At 46.7% G+C, this 15,407-nt stretch overlaps 1 protein-coding gene across 2 annotated transcripts in view; it reads right to left on the bottom strand.

Annotated features, from left to right (window-relative positions):
• LOC149350471 (neural cell adhesion molecule 2-like) overlaps nt 1–15,407 on the bottom strand; it is a 425,822-nt gene that overhangs the window by 83,786 nt on the left and 326,629 nt on the right. For both annotated transcript variants that reach the window (XM_089576882.1, XM_089576883.1), the window contains exon 6: nt 12,632–12,925. In XM_089576882.1, coding sequence (XP_089433008.1) covers nt 12,632–12,925 — 294 coding nt within the window. The remainder of the gene's footprint in view (nt 1–12,631; nt 12,926–15,407) is intronic.

Here is a 15,407-nt window from a genome sequence, read left to right as displayed (position 1 = left end):
GCTAGAAGTGCCACGAATAATGAAGCATCCAGAGATATTGGCTGTCACGCCTGTTATGAGTTTTCTTGTCAAGCAACAATGTGAACAGCCCCAGTATTCGACATACAGAGAAATTACAATTGTGTAGTTAAGTCTGCACAACTTTAGTCAGTCATCATTAGATGCACAGGACATTAAAAAAGTCAAATGATGCATTTATTTACCTGAAACGAGACGTTGGTGCTTTTCAGCGGCGCTAGCTACTCCTTTTGAAATAAGTGAAAACTCCACCCTAGGTTTATTCTTACGGTCGCATGTCAACGTCTTGCTAATTCAACTTGCTAAGTTCAAGTTCAACGCTCCTCCAGGCACATGAACTATGAAAATACCACCTATTCTCCGCCTGCCCGCACACCTGCACTTCTGTCTTCATTTTATGTACGCACTGCAAAAGACTGGAATGACTTGCCCGGCCACGTCGTACTCCATACTGACCCATCACAATTCAAATCATGAATTGAAGGAATGTTGTGCTCTGTAACCCAGTCCCTCATGCTATAGCCCTTCAGTGGGGCCTTTGAGGTAGTAATAAGTAAGTAAAATGAAAAATGCACTATATCCAGTTTAAACGTGAAGTGTTCGGGTGGTCGATATCATCTTAGGCAACACGTTTACCTGCAACGCCAATTTGCTTGCACTTAGAGCACAAACGACAGAATAAATGCAGACTGTCGTACTAAAGTTGTTCTGAAAGAAAATGCGCGTAATATTTAAATGTATGAAGTGGTTTTTCCTTAAAAAAAAAAAGACATTTTATTAAAGCACAACAACCTGCTATCAGTGCTTGCTTGTGCGCTGCAGTTGTTTACGGAAGATGCGTGAAGCAAGAAACTCATTGCTGACGCTGCATCAGTAGTGTCTATGTGACCACGATCCGCCATATTATTTTTCAAAGAAAACTTACCCTCTCTAAAGTAAAGCAAAAACGACGTAGGCGCTCTATTTGGCCAGCTCAGACTTCACTGTAATGCGATACTGAGCGAAACTTCTAGAATACTAGAGCGCATACGGCTGATATTTAATGAACGAAGTGACTCCTTGCGTTCACCTCCGACAAAATGAGCCAGGGACTGTAAGAACCCCCAGGCTAAGTCCGGATCAAAATTCCTCGCAGCCACCGCCTCTGCAAAAGCAGTTTCCTATACTCTTTCGCTACCGGAGAGAAATGTTGCAGACTGCTGTGCTCCCAATAAATATAGAACACGTGTCCCTGAAACTTACGTTTCCAAAATAAGAAAAGCAAGAGGCGCATATAAGAGCGCTTCAGTCCGACCGAAATGTGCGGCCAACTATTTACGAAAGCAAGCGAAACAAGAAAGAAAAGGATCCGCGAACTTGATATCACCTCCCAGGTCTGAAATGATGTTCCCCTTGCTTGCAATAACTTCGCACGACTTCACTGAATCGCACCGGTGAGAACAAAACTGGAACTTCCAAGGAAAATAAATAAAGACACGCGTTCTGCGCCAAGGGCCGAGTGCAAAAGATAGAAAAGCGGAGGAGAAGCGAAACGCAGCCAGCGTCTCAGAAACAGCTTGCTCAAAGTGTCCTCCCTTGAACGCTCCCCGAGTTGAGCGCTCGACGATCAACTGAAGACGTGGAGGATACGGTGCAAGACTCATCAAGTTTTCCTCGGTTCACTCCTCTCTCGCCCTCTTTTCTTATTTATTTCTAGAACGTCTTCTCCGTGGGCCCATGCGCTCACTGTCACTTTTTATTGGCCTTTCGCTGGATCTCTTACTCATTATTTGCCCCTGGCTTCTCGTCGCCTCCCGTATTACGGGCTTGTGTTTTTCGCTTGGCGCGACTCCTGAATCAAAGAAAAGACCCCCTGCGCCCGGTTCGATGCCACTTTGCGCCGCCTGACTCAAACGCTCCTAGTGCGTGTACTGAAGCGAAGGGACTCGAGAAAGACGAGTACGACGTGTGTGGCTTTCGCCCTTGGCGGCCTAAATAGCGCATTACGGAGCCCGAGTCACGCGCCGTAGGGATGTGGTCATGCAGTGGCTAGTTGCCCGAGTTTCAGCTTACGGAAAATGTCAAAACAAATAACCGACAATTCATCATTGCTTAGTGCTAAGTGTAAAAAGGTCCACAATTACTTTCGTATCCGAATAGACAATACTATGCTGCAGTAGTACACGGCCGAGAATCGGGGGCTGACTAATCTGCGCAATGCAGTTCGCGTAGCAAAGGTACTTTTCCCGACTGCTGCTTATTCATGGTTGGAGAATTCGAGGCCGCATTAAAGATGAAGCGCCGTTCCGAAGAAACATGTAGTCATTGTTCTCCTTGTCATCTTTCCAACTAAAATGTCCATTTGTGCATTGTCTCTGAGCAATGCGTTGCTCTGAAAAGCATTACTTATTGAAAAGCCAAGTCTTTCACTAACAGTCAAATGTCGGTATCGAACGCCTCCATGCATTTAGGTGCGGTCCCAAAGCCGCAGAGATATTTAGCTACATTCGAAAGCATTTCTCGTTTTTAGCGAAATGAATTGCGCGGAAACCACCCAGAGGAAAAAAAAAAAGAAAAGGAGGCTTCTCGCAAATAGCGTTGTCGGACAACTTTTAAACATCGACGTAGGGAACGCGAGTAGGGGACCCAATTGTCGCAGCGGGGCTTTTCGCCATTTAAATTATGTCCCCCCAGCGTTCTATTGATATCTGGCGCTCGCCTGTGCGGAACAGCTCTCGCCTAAGCCGCCTTTGCCGCTGTGCAAAGCCAGGAGAGAAGCGGGCTGGAAATGGCATCTCCGGAGGGCTAGGGGTTTAGCGCGAAATAAGAATCGATTTACGACGTCTAGATCAAACATCTGTTGGAGATGGGATAACCCGCAGCGCATTTCTCATGTCGCCAGCCAAATGCACTTTGCGTGCCTCGCGGTTTTTCTTTCTTTTCCTTAGGTGACGTACGCTTGGCGACTACTGCAACCTATTTGATCCGTACCCTTATATAGGACTGCCATGTATGTCAGGCACTTGGCACCTGAATACCACAATGAGGCGCACAAGAAGATGAAAATCAATCAATCAATCAATCAATCAATCAATCAATCAATCAATCAATCAATCAATCAATCAATCAATCAATCAATCAATCAATCAATCAATCAATCAATCAATCAATCAATCAATCAATCAATCAATCAATCAATCAATCAATCAATCAATCAATCAATCAATCAATCGAAACCATACCATAGGGTATGCCAGTGATCACTGTTACGCTACGCACAGTTCGGAATCTTCATGAAAAGAGTGGCTGTAATTAAGGTTTCACTGTTTGAGCGAATTTAGGAACTGGAGATGTGATGGAAAGACCCCACGTAAGCATGGCTAAGGACGTGGCAAATAGAACTTATCAGTCAAAATTTGAAACAATTATTTTTCAAGCCACGTGAGATGTCATGGAGCGCACACGTTGCGAAAATTTGAATTATTTTCTTAAAGTTTGTCGGGCTACAAAATTTGCCCATCTGTGTAGTGGACAGTTTCCACTACATTGCGAACTCCTGCCTAAAATACTGTACGAAGCACCTGCATGGTTATGAACACTTGATACCAAGTAAAATATGCTCCTTAATCGGTATCCGGATAGTCGGATATTCGGATAGCCTCACAACTATAAATTATAGCTGTTGAAGCCGGGTGTACGGCAGGTCAATAATTTGGAAATAATCAGTCAGTGATGATGTTTTAGCCTCATAACCTAGGGGAAAATTTTTTAGGTAAACAGGATGGTTCCATGTAGCGCCATCAAGTATAGCATAGAATAAATCGTTACGCTGTGTTTCTTTTTTTTTGGCGGCATCCGGCAGACACTGAAGGGAAAACTTTTGTTAAATGGCTTCAGAAAATAAACCGTTTGAGTATTTTAACCTGTACTGTCGATAGTTTGCTAAAGGTTTTGAATGAAAACGCTAGAGGCGATGGAAGATCATTCAGAAGGGTGTGCTCTAATGAAGGGTGGCGTCAAACTGTGCTTCATATTAAAGAAATATTAAATACTACGGTCTTCAGGCATGGACTTGCACAGCATTTAGCTCAGTGAATATTATCCTGATCTGAAGTCTTCTCGCAGCGTTTCTCTTGCATCGCACGATGTGGAAGAAAGGGATAAGTGAAAGCGGAAGCTAGAATAACCCTTAGGCCTCGCGTGCCCAACTGCATCGTGCGTTGAAGCGCGCCGTAATGGAGGACTCGGTTTAGATTACCAGGGCTTCTTTAACGCGATCCGAAGTCTCTCTTCACGGGACGCTGTCCATTGTGTTTCCATTATAGTGTGAGCAAGACAGAGTTGGCCGACTCGTGCTTAGTATCGCAGTGCCGTAAGCACGAAGCCTCCGCAGCGGGTTTAGACAATACACTGAAACCTTGTTTGCTTTGCCCATTGGCAAAGATTTTTTCCCGCTACAACTTTCAATTCGTTTCCTCATTGCTGGCCTTTGTTTTAAACTAACTCATATCCAATGTGTGCAGGAGGTTCGAATTTAGTCCCCTACTAGGGAGCCTTCGTCTGAATACCTGTATATATATATATTGCGGAGCAGGTAATTCATGTACAGAAGTAATGATAATGATTCTTCACTTTGCGCCCTCTCAGAGTATGCGAACTACTGGACTGATGAACTTTATGTTACATCAAAGGGCAGGGAGTTAACACGGAGTACTGCCTCTTGCAACGATCCTTTGCCCTGGGCCCGTGTCTTGAGCGCGTACGAGACGTACTGTCGGCAGCGAAAGTCTACGGGATGCGAATGTTCAGAAAAATATTTCTTTCGGTGCTGTGAAGCAAGCCAATTGCCTAACGTGCCTAAAAATATGAGGGGACTTTATGCTCTATACACTGGCATCAATACCAGGCGACATCAATACCATATAAAGGCTGGTTGATCTGAAGGTATAGCCATGCTCAGTACTATCTGCAACCAACACGCCGCTAATGTGGAGCGGTTTGCGCTTCATGACAGTTAAATGCGCCGTGATGAGCACAGCAGCGAGCGTTGCTAGTTCAACTGGCAGCCATGTGCATAACTCTTCATCAGCACAGGGATCCGACTACTTCGTGAATAATGCCCCGAGCATACGGCGTGTTCGAAGTTATACTTGGCATGAATGTACATTGTGATTCTGTAGCATATCCGTAGAAACTACGCATATGAAAGGACGATAAGCCAGCTGTCGCCCGTCACCTCGTGTGCACGGCGCGGGCAGGTTTCGGAATTAATTTTATTCTCTCTGTAATGTTCGTCGGTGAAAGCAAACGCACGAGGCTTGGTGAAAGTGCTTACTAATGAGATCGGCAGCAGCAGGTTTTGAGACGATGACTTAGAAGCGCCGCCGGCTGAATAAAGCTAAGAAATACATATCCAACTCGGCTACGTTCCTTATTACGAGCCTGCCAACTATGCTGGTTTATTGGCCTTATTTCTTTACCTCATCGGATTGCCATTGCTTCTTAAGATATTTATAACTTGTGGACTCGAGAATTGGGCCTTGTGAACGCAGTGTTCCAGTTCTTATTAGCTGCAACTCAAACAAAGCTAACAATTAGTGCAATACCAAACGTTACAAACTCCGATAACTGCAGCCCGGTACAGCTAGCAGCACAGAATACGAGATGCATTTTCAATTGCGAAAACACTCTGGAATAACAGCATGTCTATAGCAGTAGAATAAATGCCACATCATACCCAAAGTAGTCGTTGCATGAACACAGTTAAGCCCTTACTTTGCGGATTTAAGCTTCCTACGTACTTCAAAAGCATCCGCTGAGCTTCGAGAGAAAAGCAGGCAAAGAAGAGTATCTTGTTCCTTTTGAAATGTCTTGCGGCCACGAACTCCTGGTCGCAAGGAGCTCACATGAGGATCTATATAGCGCCATCAGCGCAAATTCAACGTCGCGAAGTAAAGGCAAAAAACAAGAAGAAAACCTCACCGGCTGCCCCGCCTGGCCATTCCTTTGAGAAATTACAGCGAGCCAAGGAGTGAAAAATAAAAAAAAGGAAACGGTACAGAGAAGGTAAGGGGGGCGGCACTTTTGGGTCCCCTGATCAAGTTGGCGAGATCAAGACGACGGGACAAGCGCGGGGCCGACCCGCGCGCATTCTCTGAAACGAGGGGCAATTCTGCCGGTCAGTCATCGAGCCGAGCGCCAAGTTGTGGGCGCGCGGGATCCGCCAGCAGCTGCCGGCGGCCAGCGGCGGCTGGGCCAGCCCGCCGCCGGGGTGCAATTTGCGCAGAGGGCGGCCGAAGAAGACCGCTCTTCCTCGCAGCCAAGGAAAACAGGAATCTGGCTGAGCCGGCACACGGGATCTCCTGGCGGCCGCCGCGGCGCGCACGCACGCACGCCGACCCGAGCTATTTGTGTTGTCCGGCGCAAACAAATCCAAACGGCCGGCCCGTTGGCGGCCGCTCGCTAAAGTTCTCTGACCGAGAGCAGAGCAAATACCTCCCGGCCTGAATGGCGGCGCGGCGAGGGCGGGGAGATCCACGAGCATTACTGCGTTCTCGGCGAGAGCGCTTGATGGAGGCAGTTCATTCGGCGAGACGTCACACGTGCACGTTGTTTGGGGGGTGGCGGAGAAGCCGGGCGGAATGGCCGCTCTTTCCATTGTCGCCGGTGCTCACCGGTGAGCGGCGGCCCCCTTTGTTTCATCGGCGGCTTCGCGCTTTCCGATCTCTCGGCCGAGGGAAGCGCGCGCGCACAAGAAAGCGATTGCTCGGCACCGGCACTTCTAGCGAAGAGCCGCTGTCCTGGGGATAATCAAGTTTTGTGCCAGAACGTCCTGGCGGCAGAATTGCTCAGTACTTTATCCGAAGGGCACAATTCGCTGTGTTAGTGGAATGGCACTCGACACTCAGCTGCTTTTAAATTCATTATTGCTCCTACATTTCCTTCGCTTCATAACTGAGGGCTCCCAAATAACTGTCTTTTATTGTATATAAGAAATTCTTGTACTTTGTGTCATCTGCGAGCATGTGGTCAAAATAAGTTGCTGTCGTCACCTAAGACTATAGCTACTATCACTAGCACTGAATCAGTGCGGCTTAGGAGGACGCCATTAAAGGGGATCTTTTTCTCTACGGTTGTAATCAAAATAAAGAGTTTTGGCTTAGCGGGGCCCACGGGCGTTTATATCAATGTTGCACGGACCAAGTGCTGCGTACGTTTAGAGTTCTGAATGCACGTTGTGGCGCTGTGTCACCAAAGCATAATTCCAGCGACTCCAGTATTATCGTTTAAGAGGGTTAACTGCTGAGCTAGTTGGTTTTCAGACATAATAAAGGATTTTTAGCGCAACGACACAACACAAGAAAGACGCGCCCGTGTTGTCGTCTTTCTTGTGTTGTGTCGTTGCGCTAAAAATCCTTTATTATGTCCAGTATTATCACCTTGTCGACTATAGTGATGTGGGAATATTCGGAATTCTCGAATAGCGAAACTAATATCCGTCATTCGGTTTGGTTGGTTTATGGGGTTTAACGTCCCAAAGCGACTAAGGCTATGAGAGACGCCGTAGTGGAGGGCTCCGGAAATTTCGACCACCTGGGGTTCTTTAGCGTGCACTGACAGCGCACAGTACATGGGCCTCTAGAATTTCTCCTCCAAAGAAATTCAACCGCCGCGGCCGGGATCGAACCCGCGTCTTTCGGGTCAGCAGCCGAGCACCATAACCACTGAGCCACCGCGGCGGGTCCGTCATTCGATTCGCTGAATTAATCAAATAGGGCGTGTTCAAAGTTATCAAACGAATCAAATCGGTTCTTACTTTTTCGTCGATTGTTCCAAAAACAGAGCCCACTCCGGCGCCGCACAGCGTGCTGCCGAGATCGGTGTGTGTGGGGAGGAGGTCTCAGCGGCGCGACGCGGTCCTCTTGTGTGGCAGCGTTCATAATGATCGCACATAAGGGCTCCTAGACTGGCCGACAAGACGGGGTTCAGCCAGGTTTGGCAAACTCTGCCTTCATATTAGGCATCAAAGACCACGGCTCAAACTCTGTTCCGTCTCCTCAAATGAGATTTAGCGCATTTTGTTTGCTTTCGTCAGCAGTAGGAAAATGTAGTTTTCCTATGCGTGTGACATGATGCTCGTAGAGCTGGTATACTGACATCGTGCAGAGTGTCCACTAATAAAGATCAGTGCTGCATCTTTTGACAACAAAAACAATTCAATAACTTACGGTGGCGCAGCTAGCACTTCGCTCCTTCCCATGATTTTAGTGTATAGTGTCCCTCTCCTGCGACGGCCTCAAATGTGAGGCTAGCAGTATGTTCAAATAAATAAATAAATAATAAATTATTCGGTGTGTACGCATATTCGTACACCTAGCGAACAATCCCACAAATATTCGACTATTATTCAATTCGATTTTTAACTGCATTATTCTTATTCGATTCCAAAGTGAGTAATGACGCTTTAGGAAGGGTACAAGCCACCATGCAGAGTGAATATAATTCAACAGATTACCCTTCACAACTTTCAAATACTGAAAACAGAGTTAGGAGACAAAGACGCGTACGCTTCCAGCAGTGCTGCTATATCATACCAGTTGGGTGCGGTGGTCGTGGTGGCGAAAATATTTATAAAAGAAAATTCCGCTTCATAAAGTGGCTACTCCCAGTCGCCACCATTTTCTCGGTGCTTACGGATGGCGCCGCCATCTGGAAGTGACCAATAAAATCTATTTCTCTGTGTCGCCATTTTCTTCGAAAAGTTTTTTTTTCTTCTTTTACCTCTTACTTTTTGTTTGGAGCTGTTATATTAATGAATTTTTTTATGCATCTGTTTCACTGATTGAGCTGCCAGGTGGTTGTACGTTTATCAACAGTGTCAAACTTTGCAACTTGAACACGGTTTAAGTTATTGATCGCGAGCGGCGCGGTATTTCGTAAACACCCAAATTTCGGCCACCTCGGACTGCTGTTTTTTTTATAGGTGGACCCTATGGGAACTTACGCTATTGGTAATATCAGATAGCTGTGAGCGTCCAGTACGATTGCTGACTTCAGTGCACTGCTAACAGTGAGGGCGATTTCTACGCAAGCGAGGTCATGGGCTGCATCTCACGTGCTTTTTCTGAGAAAGAACAACGCTCACAGTGGGATAAAGCCAGTTCCTTTGCGAGTTTGTGTCTTCGAGCGGCTTGAGAAAAAATAGTTCAAAAATAACAAAGCGAAAAGCACAACAACACACCAAAACTGCGAACAAAAAGGCCGCAGTGGCGTCGTCATACGCGATCGACTCATCATGACTCACGGTTTTTTAACGACACGTTAAACACCTGAAGATCACGGCACGCTTAACATGAGGCGACAACACGCTTAAGATATCCCCTTGGACACCGCCGATAACAGTGCAGCCAACATAGCAAAGTTTCTTCGCAAGTGCAGATGTCGGTAGCAGGTTAGGTGATGAGTTTAAACGTTGAGCAAATCTTTAATGGGACACCTCATACACGTTTAAGGCGCCACTACGTCCATTTAAATACAGATGTCTAAACAGTTTCGGCTTTTTCGTGGGTTGTCCAGGCAGATCAGTTCGCACAGTCGTTGTCGATGATGCTGCAGTTTCGGGGCAGCCGCTAACCCTATCGTTCTTGCGTTAATGAAAAAACGGCGAGAATGGCGATTTATTGCTGGAGCACACCGGTATCCCACTGCATAGTACACAAGGAAACGCCCACGAATAACAACCTATTTTTGGTTTGGTTCGCTGCCTTTGATGGAGAGACCGCACCCCAGTGCGAAGGGTGCGCGAAGGCTAACCGCTGCACAGTTCAGGCGCAGGCCAACCGACGGTCGTGCTCCCCTCTATGCTCCATTCACTCGGACAGAGAGCAGGCGCTTCGTTGAGCTAAGAAGCTTACCGCTCTGCAACAACACGGTAATTATAGGTAATAACTTATCTGCCCAGCAGGAGGAGTTGCTTTTTTGTTTGCTCTAGATGTGCCATTAGTAATTTCCTGGTAATTAGCAGAAACACCGTAATTATCATTCCGAGTGTCAGAAATAGAAACAAAAACAGACAGAAAGGGTGTTACTGGACCGGAAACAGGCTCTGGTTAATCACTCTAATTGGAGAATAATGAAGATGCTTGTGCAGAGAGAGTTACAGATGATAAAATGCGGTCGGTTCGGATACTCTGTCTTTATTACCCTAAACGATGCGCGGTCTTCCTCCTGATCAACCTGCTTGTCACGCTACTAAATCTTTCATACGCTCAAAGATTATTACCACCGAAGAGCAATGCATCCTTGCAGGTTTGGCGAACCAGGTGCACGGTTATTTGACAGGCCATGCATGTCTTTTGGGGCTTAGGAGGGGAGTCGGGAGAACTTGCTGGTCATGAAGACGAAGGTTGTGATCACAGAATACCTTCGTCATTCTGGCTCGTAATGAAGAAGGTTTTCACAATCAAAGCGCATGCTGCAGTAAAAAGAAAGCGGAGAAGGAAGCTAACTGTTGCTTTAAAAATACCGGTGCCGCGCACTGTCTACGTCGAAAGAGAAGGGCTTAAATAAAGACGGAATCGTTCAAGTAATGACATGGTTGCTACTATTTCTATGGAACGAATATGTGAAGTGGTTAGAAGAAAAGTTGCGCTGGTTAGACCGATTATTTTTGCACGCAGCTCAGGCATTTATACTTTCCACATATATTCAAATGCATTTTTATCCAAGTAGACAAACTACGCCGCAGCTTCATTTTTAGTGCATGTACCACTCCAGCTATCCTCAGGTCTTCTAGGTTTCCCCCATGGTGAGTTGGTTTCTCTCTTACTATCTGTCGTTTGATCTGTATTAGCGAAAACTTTCTTGCGCTGTTTTATTTCCATTACAGAAGAAAGAAATTTTCTCGGTCACCTGAGACTTCTTTCCCGTACTTTTCTTGGCGTCAAAAATTGGTGTCATTGGTATCAAATATCTTACGGTAGCGAAAGAAAAACTGTTTTGCTTACCCAGTCCACGTGTACTTTTCACTGAACAGTGAGTCATCCTAAGACTTTGTTCATCAGAAAACAATTATAAATGCAATTTTCTTTTTAAGCGTTCGCAAAAACAACGTGTTGTCAATAAAGCATACTTTTGCTTCGCTTTTTGATTTAATCAGCTCCAAAAACCGGTTCTAGAGTTGACTGAGGAGCACAGAATCCATTTCAGACTTTTGATGCGAGCTCTTGAAATATGTGAGAATTTACAAGTAGTCTCCTTTTAATCATATGCGTACAACCTGGGAGCAATGACTACACTAAATTGTGTATCGTACATTCTTCCTAGGTCTCGAGAACAGTATATTATTACTTCTGTTTTTGCTTTAATCCTGATACCTGGTTTTCCAGCACCGTCAAAGTGTTCAGCTACAAAGAAGCAGCTGCTACGATCCCATGCCTGTGAGCTCACCAACTTTTCACTTCCGCATAAAACATCGCCTAACCTGGAGACTGGCCGTCAAACACGGCAATGCCGCATTGGCCGGTTCCTTGGGTGTAGCGTGCTTTTTATGTTTTCCTTCCGTTATCTATGTACACGGAAGAGGCTCAGAAGTAAGGAAAAAAAGGCACTCATGATAAGTTCTACGCGCCGTACTGCTGCAGAGCTCTTCCATTCTCGTTTGCACCTGCGAAGGCAAAAGCGGTACTTAGGGAGCCAACATCTGCGACGCCTACTCGGCCGAAAGCTTGGATGTGGTTTTAGTGCGAAAACACTCATAATCTCACCAACTCCGAACAAGAATCTTGTCACCTAAGTACGTACGTGTATGTACGTAAATGAAAATAAATCAAATAAATACTGCTGGGAGTCAAACCCGCGACGGTGAGAACAGATCAGCATCGTAGATGCCGCTGCGCAAGAGCACTAGGCTATCGCCGGAGCCGGTCACGCCCAGTGTTCAACTGCAACTCACTCTCACGCTGTGCATTGCACATCGTCATCTTCCATCTGTGGCGGGAAGAGATCAGATCAGCTTAACCTCGATCAGAGCTTAACCTGAGTCTAATATCGTCGCCAATCGTGCCGACGCCTCAGCAAAGCGAAACGGTGTTCCAACCGGGCTAAACACATGCTTTCGCACGGCTACTCGGTTTAACTACGTTAAAACCCTAGCATTTTTTTTATTTACTTCAGTGATGTTTGTCTTCGATATTCTAGGCCTTGGGTAAAAAAACGGTGCACAAAACTAACGTAATCTGCATTTACGGAAACCTTTCTTGGCGATGAATTGAGTGCCTGCAGACACTCAAAAAGCAACAGGCAGTCAATAAATTGTAGGCGAAACTATTTCAACTGCAATGCCGCCATCTTCATCATCATCGCCATCATTAGCCCAATCGTACGTACTGCAAGACTAATTCCTTTCCCACTTCTCTCCAATTATAACCCTTTCATGTGCCAGCTTTGGTCACCTTATCCTCGCAAACTTCGTAACCACATTCGTTTACGTGGCTCTCTGCCACCCCCTGCTACGTCTGCCTTCTCTTGGTATCCACTCCGTAAAGTAGTGCAATTTAATGTATCGTAACACAGCGCTGAAAGAAGCTGCCGTAGAGCTGTAAAAACTGCCAGTAGAGAAGGAAAGCGGACTCACGCTGGACGCGCAGGCTGAACCAAGCACTCTCGGAGACACCCTCCGAGTTGCCCGCAAAGCACGAGTAGTTCCCAGAGTCGTGGCGGCTCAGCTTCTGGATGGCCAGGAAGTTGTCGTTGACCACCAGCTCCTGGGGCCCGGCGGACGGAACGAGCACGCTGCCGTCGCGCCGCCAGCCCACGTCGGTCACCTGCGGGTTGGCGCGGGCCTTGCACTCGAGGAAGACGTCCGAGCCCTCGACCAGGCTCGAGTTGCGGTACGGCGGCCCCAGCTCCACGCTCAGGATGGGCTTGTCTGCGAACGGAGAAGGCGCCGCCGCGGTTGTTGATCTGATGCGATCGCGATATGCATATGCAGCAACGCCTTTCGCCGGAGCACAGTCTCCGGGCAATAAAAAAAAAATGGCCTCTGCCAAAGTGGTTCATGTACAGGTGCCGCTTACGAGGTCGAGGAGCCGAGCGACCAACATATGAGATGAAAGATTCACTAGACCTTTAAGCTTGCGGCAATAAGAACTTCAGCGACAGGTGAAGTGAGGTGGTGCGAAATGCAGATGCCACTCGAAGCGTTTAGTAACTTTAAGAGGGGGGGGGGGGGGGGGGTGTATAGATAGGCGTGCGTCACGTGTATGACCATGCGCTGCACACGGTCACACAAGGCAGGCGCAGCGATAAATACGAGCGAGATATAGAGGGCGTAAGAAAGAAAGGGGAGGGAGATAAGGGAGAGACAGAAATGTAGGGAGAACAAAAAAGGCCAAAACGCGGATGACATCGCCGCTGACGACGACATGATTTTAACTAACGCGCGAAATACAGCTGCCGCTGTAAAACAAAAGCAGAGGAGGTTTTCGTGCTTACAGCCGGCAACTCTCTTAATGAGTGTTTGCTGCCGTTCACCGATGCTAATTAAAGCGACGCTGACAGCGCGAAGCGGATGTTCGCCTAACAAGTTGCCGTTTAGCAAGTCTGTTGTTTCGAATTATCGATTGAAACCTTGCTTTCTTACACAGTGAACGAATGAATTATTTTGAAACAGAATTGTGTATATGTAACGACAGTCCTCGTAGTGCGTCATTAGAAGATTTGCAAGAAAATATCCGCGAAAAATCTCAAGTGACGTCGCATTCGTATTTTGAGAGAGTTCTTTCGGGTACCGAAGGTCACAGCGTATTTTGGAGGGCATTACGCTCTTTTGCAGTGCACTGCCTTTGGTCTTCCAACCACGTCTCCTGAATCAAAACACACTTAGTCAGCCGCACCGCGTAGTGCTTGAAGCGTTATGTAAAGATATGCAGCGCATAGAAAGCAGTTCCAGCGGTGCGAATAAACGCAGAAGTAAGAAAGCACCGGCTTTCGTTTGAGTCTGCGAAGTCCAACGTCGCTGAAGCAGTTGCTCCGACATCTCAGCTAATCGGGGTGGCTGTCAGATGCCAAAGCAAGGTGAAATCGGTCGACCATTCGGAACGGAAGCTGTCCTAGCCCAATGTGTTTAGGGTAATCCTACTAGGTGTAGAGTGCTTCGGACGAATAAAAATTGCGGTTAAAACCAACCTCGGTGCTTTCATGCCATTGTACAAGCGACCCTCATCTTGCGACGTGGTATAAGCAGTCTGGTACGTGGTATAATCGACGTGGATTAGGTAGTCATGGATGCTGTGGTAGAACCACGGCGACCTTATTAGAGAATGCATGGCGATCATACCAAGGGGTGATTCAAGGCTTCTTCTGTCTTTCGCGCACCAATTCATGCGTCAGTGAACTTCCTTCACGAGATAAATATCCTTGCTTGTACTTAGCTTTGTGAGTGACATGGCGATCGGCGCCATGTCTGTTTCTCCGGTCCACCGGCCCTCTGTGTCGGTGTATTTTTACACTGAAACAGAGTGAGGGTGAACCCGAGCATGAGATCCGAGGAACGGCAGCGCACTATTCGTGACGATGTTGGTGGAAGTGATCTGACATGCTTTTAGCGCGAGAATGCAGAAACGCGCTGTACAAAAAAAAAAAAAACATAACAAAAAGGAAACATTTTCTGGCTCAGAAGGCACTTCGATGCAAGCACGAACTTAAAGGAAACATAATTTCTGCATGGTTGCGTAAAAAATTTAATGGTTTGGGAACAAGAAAGAAATGTCTCTGACATCCTAAAGTGTTCACAGAAACCTGGCTGCACCTCTATATTACTGATGATAAAACCTTGCCCGATTTCCCGCGATTTTGTTGTTCAGCGGGATGACAGGCTAAACTGAAAAGGCGGCGCGGCCATGTTTGTAATTAGAAATATTTTTTTCCTTTCTTGTAAGCATTTCATCTCCTTTAGAAAGTTCATGGATTGGTATCACGTCTTCGTTCTTTAAATGCCTTCGTAGAATATATTCAGGCAACTTGATAGTTGCGATTTTTTCGTATTTAATCTGCATGCCAACCGCATTGAAACCACGCTACAGTTCCGAAAAGTTGGCATCTTTTTTGCTCGTGATTTCATTTATTCAAATATCAAATGGGGTTAGCTGGAACGGACCAGCGCTCCGCCGGCCTTGCAGTTAAGCAGCCACGAAATCCAGTCTGCGCGTGCTTGGCAGGCGTACTGGGACTGTCGTCGTCTTCTGCGGCCGGACCACGATGACACGCTACAGGGTAACTTGACTGCTCAGGCGCACGTTTCAGTCAGTGTCGTAGCACCAACCTTAGACTATTCCTTAAACCAACTAGTTTAATGCGAAGCATTCTTTAGCTACCTCAACCAAATTTTGCGAAGTGTTCATCTCCAGTAC

Source organism: Amblyomma mixtum, chromosome 3, assembly GCF_055824585.1.
Source record: "Amblyomma mixtum isolate Tamu chromosome 3, ASM5582458v1, whole genome shotgun sequence".
Lineage (NCBI taxonomy): Eukaryota > Metazoa > Arthropoda > Arachnida > Ixodida > Ixodidae > Amblyomma > Amblyomma mixtum.
This window is presented reverse-complemented; position numbering and strand designations above follow the sequence as displayed.